This window comes from Zootermopsis nevadensis, unplaced genomic scaffold (genome assembly GCF_977971745.1).
Source record: "Zootermopsis nevadensis isolate Lab colony 2312 unplaced genomic scaffold, Znev_1.0 Znev_ptg000008l, whole genome shotgun sequence".
Taxonomy (NCBI): domain Eukaryota; kingdom Metazoa; phylum Arthropoda; class Insecta; order Blattodea; family Termopsidae; genus Zootermopsis; species Zootermopsis nevadensis.
In genome coordinates, this window is record NW_028259140.1 from 11,918,394 (window position 1) to 11,930,709 (window position 12,316).

The 12,316-nt window shown below is 41.0% G+C and overlaps 1 protein-coding gene across 1 annotated transcript in view; it reads left to right on the forward strand.

Moving 5' to 3' along the window:
- The first annotated feature begins 393 nt into the window (after positions 1 to 393).
- The window catches only part of LOC110832520 (neuropeptide SIFamide receptor), a 301,297-nt gene continuing 289,374 nt past the window's right edge, over positions 394 to 12,316 (forward strand). The window contains exon 1 of the mRNA XM_087344703.1: positions 394 to 1,714. Within this exon, the coding sequence (XP_087200829.1) occupies positions 1,141 to 1,714 (574 nt within the window). The 5' untranslated portion in view covers positions 394 to 1,140. The remainder of the gene's footprint in view (positions 1,715 to 12,316) is intronic.

Sequence of the window (12,316 nt, forward strand, 5' to 3'; positions counted from 1 at the left end):
GTACTCTGATAGAAGATTAGAAACGTTGCAGAGGTCCCTGCCGCCTCTACTATCAGTTTAGTATTAAATCATAATTTTGTAAAATATCAAACTGAACGAGCGATAATAATACAAATTGGTAGAAAATTATTATATGAAGCTCATCTAAGGAAAGACCATCGAAAGCCTGGATAAGATCAAAATGAACAGAGACGAACTCATGAAATGACTGAAGTAGTAACAGCAGATTTTGGTCCAAGAAGACCACGCTGTCGTGCTACAGACAACAACAATAGCATTAACAATACGATAATCGTGCTGTAGCGCGGGGAGGGTCGGTGGTCGAGGTAATAATGTCCCGTTGGCGGGCGGTTTCCAGCTGTGCTCAGTTCCGTCCCTCGCCCTGCTCTGTTTTCGTCGGCTGCTAGTATTTCCTTGCAGCTCGTACGTAGACCCAGTACGCTTGCGTCGTAGCGTACAACCGCGGCCGGCGCTTACTTAAGAGGCGAAGGACAGAACGCTGAGGACCATTCTCCTGCGTGCGGCCCGTGTTCCGGAGTGTGGTGAGCGACTGGCTGACTGTCCCAACGCTGTCAAATGCAACCCCCTCGTCGTTAGTTTCGACTTTCTTCCTTCGATGTGCGGTGAACGTAGTTACCAGAACTTATGTGTGCCTGCACTGAATGTAATTGTACAGTGACTCAGTTGGAATTAATGTTAGTGTTGCCGGGGATTTTATGTGGAATCTACAGCTGTTTTTGGTGTTGCCATACTATGCCTCCGTGTTTAGATTACGTAATCAGTTTATCTCATCCTCTGTATATAAATTAACATGTTTAAAATCCGAACATTTATGGACTTTTGTCAGTCGGAGTTTGTCTGTTTGAGAGTTGGTGGATTTATTGGCGTATCGTCAGCGTTAATCGATGCTGCAGTTTATGGTGAAAAATCTAGTATATGATAGACTTTAACATCATATAGGATTTATCAGAATGTTAAACGATAACAAACATTGTCAACCGTTTGAATTAATTCTAAAGTAAAATGAATCTTGGGGAATTATTTATGCAGATATCCGAATGCCCGTAAAACGTGTAACTGATAGGCGTTTGCTGCGATGTTAGGTCCCAGTGCACTCCTCGCCGTTCCCCATAGCTGAAAATGGCATCGCTTCGTCTGCCCGACTCTGAGGAGTACCAGTTTGAAAACCGGCGGCGTACCGGCAGTACCGATTCGTCCAGTAACACTTTGCACTTGTCCGCTAGATCGCAGGAGTACCGCCAGTTGGTATGGAATGTAAGTAACCGACGTATAATTAGTGAAGATGGAACGAAATTGGTGGACTTCTTAGGAAACACGTGGCTAGACCTAGTTACGATGACCAATAGTAAGAATGGTTCTCTGAATGCTTTCCACGGCAGTGGGATAGACGGTTCAGTTCATGACGAGCCGGGAAGTGGTTTGAACGAAAGTATTCTGAATGCTACAGCGGCCAACGGCACGGACCCGATCCCGTTCTACAGACACTCCTTTGCAATGACGGCCATGTATTGTTTCGCCTACATCCTGGTGTTCGCGGTCGGCTTGGTCGGGAATTACTTTGTAATCGCCGTAGTCTATCGGTCGCCACGCATGAGGACAGTGACGAACTTCTTCATCGTTAACCTGGCTGTTGCAGACATCCTGGTGATTATCTTCTGTCTACCTGCTACCCTCCTGTCCAACATATTTGTCCGTAAGTATGCGACACACTGATTTCGTTATTAATGTAAATAACTTCTTTTTCAGTGCAGGAATCGGTATTTATTTTCAGGAAAACGCATCACGCATGGTCCGTATCCCGGCTCAAAGTGTAACGTGGACGGTCAGGAATGTAATAATTAGGCTCAGTACTTGATATATCGCGAGTAAATGCTGTACTAAATAGGATTAGGCCTATCAGATTTGTAACAGCCACCTTGTGATTCAGTGCGTTGTTTGTTTCAAACTAGAAATTGTTAATATTTACGAAAAGCCCAAATCTTGCCGCGGTCGTAATTTTTATTTTATTTGAGAAAAGAACTGTACACTGGTTGCAGAGAGAATGGTCGTAAATGAGAAACAATGTAAACAAAAGACTGCTGAGCTAGAGGAGGAATCTGTTCATACAAAACCCACTCAAAAGATTAAACAAACAGTCGTTATAACTATATATAGGTATGTGTATGTTATACATCATAAAACAAGTTAGAACGTGAAACAGAATGATTTGAGCAGGCACTGCCAAAAGAGTGTTATTCGTATTGATTAAATCTGAGTGATACATGTTTCGCGTATTAGCTAAGGGAACACGACCGCCGCTGGGATATAATACGTTTCAGGAATAATTACGATTACTTGGTGAGAGACAATTCCTGTGATGTGTGGTTGGAAGCAGTGTCGTATTAATCTCATTAAGACTCGGTGCTGTAGATGAATTGGTTAGGGAAAGACAGTCATAAGTCGTCCAAGAGGATGGCCTTGTTACGTCTGAGTGTTTTACTGAATAGAACAAAGTGGCCTGGTTTGAACTGAATAAATGTATCGTTCCATATTAGACGAGTGCAAGTGAAATGTGTTTTGTCACAGGTAGAACTCTGCTTTTAAACCGCCCGGGGGTTAGAAAAAAAATGGAAAGTTTGCAAAAATTGAGTCAGATGAGTGGATGCGAAGATACAGCTTATCACCGTATCTCTAAAACCGGATAATGGCTGTGATCGCTTGAGATAGTCTTTGTCCCAAGCTGCACCGAGTGAGATGCAACCAACCCATTCTGTCAGGTCCCAGGGCGACTACCATTGTCTGTGTGTAAGACTGATAAACAGACGTTTGCAGGAAGCAGTTTAAGACTACAGTGCTATGACCTTGTGTACGCTACTAGTTGCTCACAGAATCAGGAAGGAGATAACTATACAGGTTGATTAGAAAGATTTTGGTACTCAAGAAAAGCGTAGTTTCTGACTGAGTTTTTATAGCTATCAAGTAACGAAGCAAAAACATTTAAAAGCGTCTAAGTCTGATACCAAAACCAGTTTTTGGCATATTTCTTTTTACTAAAATGGCGTATTTTATTTATCCATCTATAACGAAGTTTTATTATTATCGTGTTACGACTATGCTGTAGCTCAGACGGTTAGCCGCCGGCAGCTTGCTGTGAAATCCGGGTTTCGCGTCTAGAGGAGTCTTCGTGGGATTTGTAGTGAAAAAAGTTGTACTGCGACAGGATTTTATCAGATTCTTTGGTTTTCCCCTGTCAGTATCATCCCACCACCTGTCCATATTCACTCAAGCAGCCTAACTGCGTGATGGACAACGGGTCCCATTAGCGGTAACAGTTCAACAGCCTCTCGCCTCATCGCAGCAGAAACAAACTTAAGTCGTGGGAAGAATATCTCATCCTAGTCCATAAAGATCCATTTTAATATTATCCTGCCATCAATACCAACGTTTTCTCCCTTCCATTCAGAATTTCCGGCTAAAATACTGTATGCATGTCACATCTATTCCATGCGTGCTACATGTCCCGCCCACCTCATTCTCCCTCATACGGTCGCCATAATATTTGGCGAATGATATTCATTACTGTCTCATTTTTAAGGTTTTCAAGGCGGCAAACGTGTAGATTGTGGTTATTGTATTGGTCTTCAGCCTTGAAGGTGGGGGGGAGATAGGTTTGTCGTCAACGTTGATTCCAGAATACGGGACTGCACGGCCTCGCAACCAGGAAGACCACAATGGACAATATTCCGAACTGTAGTTGGCAGAGAACAAGAATTTGAATTTATGTCGGCGTGAAAGCCGGTCCCTGGGGGTAAAATAATGGATAGATCGCCGTACAGTTGACACAGAACGTATCGCTCAGGCTCACTGATGCTTTAGATGTTGATGACTGGCTTGTGAGATCTACTAACATGGTAGCCACTCCGTGGCCCAATGTCCCTCCTGAAAAGGTCGTGTATAATTTACGCTTAGGTACAAAAGAACTCCCCTCCTTTTATGAAATCTAAAATTTTATTTCTGTTATCAGAAGAGCCCGCTATCGTTCCGTGCCCTGATCCAATTTAAGCTCGTCAACACCCGAAACAAAATTTATCTCGCATGTAGTTTAATATTATTCACCCATCTACATCGAGATCTTCCAAACGGTCTCTTTCCTTTAGACTTGCCAAATACCTTTTTGTAGTCATTTGTCGTCCTCCGTGCGCGATACACGTGCCAACCGTTTTATAATCCTAATCCTATGTAATTCATTACTGTTACTGTCTTATGTCTAGTTGGTATTAATTTTTAAGTTTTCTACTTTAGGTTATCTGTTGTGTTTAAATACTTGTGCCTTATGGTTTTGTAATGTTATGAGTTGACTTATTTTGTGTGATGTGTGTTATTTTGTTGCGTCTTATTGTAACACCACTGCCACCGGGTATAAACCCATTTGCAGTTAATAATAAATAAATAAAATAAATAAATAAATATTTGGTACACAGAACAAATTACGAAGTTCCTCTAAGGTCCAGGCGTTATCTTAAGCATCGTGTTGTCAGAAGCACTCAGAGTGTCTCAGAAGGATCGTGAGTATGTTTGGATTTGCTCGCTTTATGGTCTCCGACACAGAAATTCCGAAACTTCGTTCCGGAACGGGTGCTATGGGACTTCGGTACGAACGTGACTCCTCTCCGACGAAAATTTAAAATGGATTTCCGGTCCAACATCATGGATGGCAAAGGTTTCGAATTCCTCCGGTTTGCCACGATCTTACACAGATTAATTCATTAATGAGTTATTTAATAATCTTATTTCGTGTAGTGAGTGGGTATGCAGTGCGTAGTTATTTCGCCGTATTAGTATTCTGGAGAGTCTATTACAATTGCCGTGTCCGTCCGAACGCGTTTATTGACTCAAGAATGGCTGAACGGATTTGTACGAGATTTTGAAACAAGTCGTCACGCTCCAGTTTGGGTTAAGAGCAGACAAATTAAGATTCTATCCGAGGACCTCGTGCATTGAGGTGTGTGCACTTTAAGTTCTGTAAGGCTTTCAGTGTTGGTTTTGGCCAAGCCACTGAAAAAGCCTTAAGAAACGCTGTCTTCTTATACTTCTCCAATTCACGGATTAGGTCGATGACCTGCTCAGGCTTCTGTGAAGTCCATCTTCTGTTTGGTCTTCCAATATCTCTTCTTTCTTAGGGTCTACAACAAAGGGACTGTTATAAGTCTCGCTAATTTTGAAGTTGCCGCGCATTCTTGCACTATCAGTATATCGATGTCGTTCAATGTCGTTAATATTAGTGCAGCTGCAAAATATTTATCGATAGTCTGCTCAGTGAGCACGGACTGCTAACGAAATATCCCGTAACATGCACACATGAGAAAGGAATTATGTAGTTCGCCGTTACAGCCTAAATCATATGTGGCAGTCGTCAATTACGCATCTCCCGTGCAAATAACAGGAGAATTGCAGGTTACGTTAACTCTATTTCCATTGTGAATTGTTGCAGGGCGATTCAGGGGCAGTCAGACAAACTTCGAGGGTAAAACAGTTTTTGAGTGAAGAGAGTTTCATTGACACGGGTCTAGTTTCAAAATTTAACGGGGGTCATGGTAGTTTCGACCGAATATAAGGAAGTACCAGGACGAACACTGCATTAAGAGATGTCAAGAGATGCCAGGATGATTTGGTTGACGATTCGGAAGTAAATGGGGGGGGGGGGGAGTAAGAGTAACGACTGCTGTCCAGTAACGCATCTGAGAAACACGGAGTAAAGTCCAAGCAAATCCACAGAATTTCGTAATTTCAAGCACCGATACTTTCGATTCCACACGAAAATCAAGAAACGTTAATTAAATAATTAATTAATCATTTTAAAATATTTCGTAAGGGATATGCTTTGAAAGATATTTAGCATATGTTTAACTAGTATTTGTCTTTATTTCTTATTTTAATTATTACTTTGAACTATAAAGGCTTTAACACTACTGCTTAGTATTTAGGAGGCTTCGAAGACCAGCTATTCCGACTGGGATTTCCTCAGTCCGTCCAGGTAAATTCCGGGATTATTTATTATATTAGGCTACTACATTCCACTGGACCAAGGAATTATGTATGTATGTATGTATTGCTTACTGAAGTTACGTATACCGCCGGTATAGTAAAGACTGTAAATCATGCAGGTGTTTGATGCAACAGTAAATTAGCGCACAACGAGATTTTGAAGTGAATCATGAAACCGACAATCATGGCATCCCTTCGCTGCAGTCCACAGTAATGCAATGTCAGATTCACTTAATACAACCTTCCGTACACTGCGTCAGTAAAATGCGATAAAGCCGGACAGCTAAATCTTCAAGACAAAATTCATACGATCTGAGGTTCTCACGGCGTTGATGACGTCACTGATTTATTTTGGGTTGTGGCGCAATGTCGACGTACAGGTATAATACCAGCGTCTTTAGCCCTGATAAAAGGGATACAGTAAGTTTCTCCGAAACGTCGGTATCTTCCTGGAAGGCCACAGAGCGTCACAAATCATAACTACAACATAGACGTGCACTACATGATTTGAATGCGTACTGTCATCTTCAGATGGGACATATGCATATAGAATAAACACGGTTGATTTGGCGTGTTAACATATTCTTCATCGTAACGTATCTTACCACAGTGACACAACAGGGCGCACCAATTAAACTTATATTTTTGCTTTCGTTGGCCTCAGAAGAGGTATCTGTGAGTAGGAACGTAGTTGCTGAAACATGAGGAAAAATTGCGAATTAAAACTTTTTAACACTCCGTTTCTCTGATTCGTTTTTCGATATGTGTACATGTAGGTCTCTGTGCGTCAGAAGTTGTGTGTAGCATTTCAGGTATTGTGTACGAATACTAGGCATTTCATGCAATACCTGTAAAATTACGAACGGATTTTAATTGTATAATTTATTATTTTCTCGGGTACTTTTATAAATCCCACGTGCTCTGTGGAATGCAAAAAGTGATTTAGGTAAAGTGTTAACAGGGCGAATGCAACATAACCTAACATAACCTAACCTAACCTGAGTGGCATAATAGTCAGATAACGCGACCAAGATCTCTGGAACTGTTTAGCGCGCCCTGGAAAGGCTTTAAAGCGTCCGTACTTTACTTCTCCTTGTCGTTTCACGTATTTCATCTCAAACTTGAAGACAGATTAGGTACAAAGACACACACATATTCCTTCGTCCAGTGGTATGTCTGGGTGCACGCCACGCTGTCTAAACATGTTATATTATGCTTGTTTTTCAATTTATCGATAGCTCATTTCCTTCGCCGATTTGGGCTAGTTTACGTTCCTGAATGTTTGGAGCTAATGAAGACATTGCGAAATACTTACCAAGTGGTTTCTGTTCATGTCCAGACACTTTCAAATAAGTAGCATCGTTAATATCGTTCATTCAGGATATAATTTAAATTTGGAAATGCTATGAATTTTCGTCCCATTAAGGCAAAGATAGAACTCAAGGCGGATGGAATGTGGTAGTAGTTCAGAAGTTTGTTTGTACCAGATCCAATTTATCCGTAATTACTAGCTTAGGAGCGTTGTCGAATCTGTTGCGAGAGAAGTCTTATTGGCGTAAGAAAATTAAAACATCTCTTTAAAAACATTTTTTTCGAGTCGTGGAAGAAAGAGTATATCTCTTTAACGCATGTATTCACATCGCATTCTCGTCTATCGAAGTGAAAATGGTTTAAATCCAGAGGCTTCGAAGTGTTGAAAAATGCAGAATCGTTTTATTCTTCTGAAAATTTTGTAGGATTAGAATTGTCTTAGAAAGCTTGAATTTTTAGACTTGGTTCAATAAATACGGTTTCGCTTATCATTTTTGAAGCATTGAACAGCTGTCCTGTCACCAACAGAAATATACAGAGGACATACATGTATATTTATTTATTTATGTTCATATTAGCGGAATGTGGACAAAACTTAGCAAATTTGCAATAGGATTATTGTATGTTTAAAACTGAAATCGTGGGTATGTCGGTATGATGCCTTATACTTACAGAATGGATATACAAATTTGTCCCAGACTTGGTATTAGTTCCTCGAAACCAGGAAGTTATTGTCCTGTGTTCTGGGTCTAGACCCGGTGAGAATGGTTTATATATCTCGGAAACCAAGTACGATAGAGGAACGGCATCAGAGCAGAATTGTTTCTTTCCTCGAAAATATTACAGGAACAAGACCACAACCCCCAAAAACGAATCCTGGGTTCGATCTTTGGTGAATGTGTTTTGCTGTATACAGAAAAATAATTGCGGTGAATGGTTGTTTACAAATACACCAAAGGTGATAAGATAACAGCTGTAGTCCGAAAATATTTTTATTAGAAGAAATTACTTAAAAAAATTCTATTTAGGGACAAGACGTCAGAATAAAAATGTAAGAGATCATCACATTAAAAGAAATGCTTTATAAACATAATCTGCAAAATTGAAACTGTATTTATTACCAGAATACCAACAAATATTGTCTAACTGCCATTGTTTTATTTGAAGTGTTACAGTTACCTTTAAACTGTGTTTCGTTTTAGCAATCAATAATACTTGAAGTCGGTCTTTTTAAAGACTGACTGGCAATTGATTTAAGCCAGGAATTTTTTTCCTCGTGGACAGTCAGCCATATATTTGGTTCGCTCAGAACGTGATCTTCCAGAAGGCTTACAAATTCTAGAAGCGACCACAAAAATAATGTGCAACTACGAATTCTTATCATAAGAAAACGGCTGACTCTGGAAGACGAGGAACGGGTGTTACACAAGAATTACTCCTGGATATTTATAGGTTCTAAAGTTTAATTTAATAAATTAAATTGACGCGTCGGCGTTAAGTTACTTTCTTTCTCAGGTGGCCGCTATAACATGTTCGTAATTCAAACATAACTGGAAAGAAAGAGCCCAGCTATTATTTACATTCATACAGAAGTAACGAGTGAAATTGTGACGAATGTCTCTGATACAAATTTTTGTGGATGATAATGTGAACAAAGACGCTCCTGCCTTAAGAATGATAACATTTCCGGATGATATTCAAGGATGTGTATCGGATAATCAGGCGTGTGATAAGCTGTCGGGCAAGAAGGATTAATATGTAAATGTAAACAATCGACGAATTTCCCCTCAGTAAAATGCTGACACTGTCAGTATTTATCTGATATCAAGTCACTGATATTGAGATAAATATTACTCGCGCACATAGCAAAATTACGTTACGTTTTACCTTCTGGACAAATAGAGAAAAGTTACGTAGTTGAAAACCCACAAGTGTGTAATATTCCCTAATGGTCGAGGCATTACCCCGTAGAGACAATTGCGTTCTTGAATCCAGTTTTTTTTTGACAGTCAAAATTTTTTCAGGCCAGCCTTTACAGTTTCAACGCTACCAGTTCTAGAATTCTTGCATCTAAACCCAGCCGTCCTTTCAATATAACAAATTTTGTTATTGTTTTATTCCCTAATCCGAGTCTTGCGGTCGGGGTTTCGCTTTTAGTTTCCATTTCGGCTTCAAGAATCGTCCGGGCGAGGCGACGAGGACCAGTCTGAGCGTTGCCGACCGGGTCGTGATTTTAGTTGTAAATCAAGTACAGTAGTTGTCTTGACTCCTTAAAGCATTAGGAAAGAGATTATTATACCATCGTCCATCAAATAAATGCTGAGACAGTCTAAAATATACATGAAATTTCTCATCACCTATAAGTTATTTGCTTAAAGTAACGTATTTGCCCTAGATCTTTCGTTTTATTATGTTTAAAGCATTTGCTTTTATCCATAATAGCTTTCTGTTATTCATGTATAAGCGAAGCGATCACAGTTAATTCTTCAGCAGGAAAGTGTGTCATATTCCTACCCTAGGGCACACAGAAGCATTAGCAGAAAGTGTTAATAACTGAGTAGCCTATCACTAACTGCACTGATACGACCTGAGAAGTGCAAGTCGTCTCGTGCAGACTCGGATCGAGGTAGGAATCGGAAATATTTAAATGCAACGACCGTCACATCTTTCGTCGTTGATCTGGCGATATTTTCCTTTCCAGTTCGTTTTCGTTCCACTGCCGATCCTCCTGCTAAAGCGTCGTTTACGCCGGGAACACTTGCTGAAGTAAGTCCTTGAGGCGAGGCTACTGAGTCCTCATATTTCCACTGAGCGTGCCACTGGCATTCAAGTGGAACGTGAAGGTGGAGAGACGGTTGCTTGTGAGGACACTTGCTTGTCACGTGACCAGCTTGACCTGCAGCAGAGCTCCCACGTTTTCACTACAGCTGCCTGGACGCTGTTCATAACTTGTCCAAATCTCCAAATTAAGCGATTTTTAATCACAATTTAGCCCCGTTGTCCAATGGGTTGGTGATGAATTATGATACAGGATGCAGTCGCAAAGGCTTCTGGGTGCGTTCTAAAGGCAGGACTGCCAACCGTAGTTTTGTGAAAGTATCGCGGATAAGTTGCAGACTGTCACGCTGTGAACTATTGTCGATGTAGCTGCTCTTCTGTTTATAATCTGCGAGAAAGTCATTGCCAGAACTAAGCAACAGAATTAAGTCAACTCACCTAAGTGCTTTGTATAAAAGAATTGTATCCACTAGCTCTGCTTTTCGAAACACGAGCTACCCTTCTGAATCCCCTCGCGTCCGCCGCTGAATCCTCTGGAAGCCTTGAACAGCATACGAAATGAACGTAAGCCCCGCCTCAAAGGTGCCAAGTGATTTAAAAAGGAAGAATCAGATTCGCCAGCCGCATTTCTTCTGGAGACTAACTAACTAACTAACTAGATGGCTTACCGAACCCGAAGGTTCATCACCGAATTAACCAAAGCCCTCCACCGGACCCTATCCTGGGCCAACAAAATCCAGTCTCCTTCAACTCCTATCTCCCATAGATCCCGCCTGAGATTATCCTCCCATCTACCTCTAGGTCTCCCTAGCGGTCTCTTCCCCTCTGGCTTCCCGACCAGTACCCGGTTCACACCTCTTGTCCCATCCATGCGCACTACATGCCCAGCCTATCTCATTCTTTTCGACTTCCTCACCCTGACAATACCGGGGGAGGAGTACAAAATGTTAACCTCATAATTACGCAGTTTTCTCCACACCCCATCGTCTTCCCTCTTAGGCCCAAATATCCTCCTCAACACCCGATTCTCTAACACCTGCAATCTGTGTTCCTCCTTCTGAGTGAGAGACCATGTTTCGCACCCATACAAAACAACAGGCAAGATTATTGTTTTGTATACTTTAATTTTCAGATTCTTAGAAATCAGACGGGAATACAAAATATTTTGGACTGAGAAGTAACAAGCATTTCCGGAATTTAGTCTCCTCCTGACTTCCTCATGAATATCATTTCTATTTGTTATTGTTGTTCCCAAATATTTGAACTTTGTAACCCTTTCAAAGGTCTTATTAGCTACCCTAAGATAATTTTGCCCGCCTGTCTTCTGATGACGAGATACTAACATGTACTTACTAATTCAGACAAAATAAAAAGGGGTCTTAATCTGACACTTGAGTGTTATACGCATTTTGTACAGCGGAAATGCAGACTTCCTTTATCGATTTACAGACGCTAAAGAATGCAAAGGTGGATGTATCTTGACATCGATTTCATAGGTTTACTTCGTTTTGTGTCTATTATCACTCCTTAAGATTTGCTCAAGTACGTTTAAGTGGGCACCTGTGTGCCACGTCCCTTGGATCACTTGGCCTCTTTCCTCGTCTCATCAGACGCAGATGGTAAAGATACACGAGCATTGACTTAACTTGCTCCATCCGTCTGGACCCGAGCTTTGCCTCTTCCCTTCTGCTTGGATGTTCAAGTATAGCATTTGTTAAAATAAAGCCTATCCTCCAGAATCGTAATGCGTTTTCATTTTGTTACGAACGTTCCAAAATATGAAAGTAGCAAGCAGTGAAGTTTCTAGACACTAGGACCGTACGTTGGAATCCCACAAAACGCATGGATGTTATCCGCGTCTTTCTAAGTTGCGTCGATCCTGTACAGGTAGAGGCCTTGCGAAGTGCTGACCACTCGTCCAAGGAGACGTAACAAATGTCTTAAATAGACCAAGTAATCTCCTATGTTTGAGAAGGCCAAGGTCCTTCGAGGACTATAAATTCACACATTATAACAATAATAATAATTAAAACTGATTTATAATGACCTCTCTACGTGGTTCTTAGTCCATAGGAGAGATGTCCTGAGAATATTTGAACATAAGAGATAAAATAACAGGGGAATGGAGACAATTACATAAAAATGACCTTTACAAGGCGGTAGAGTCAGAGAGGGTGAGGTA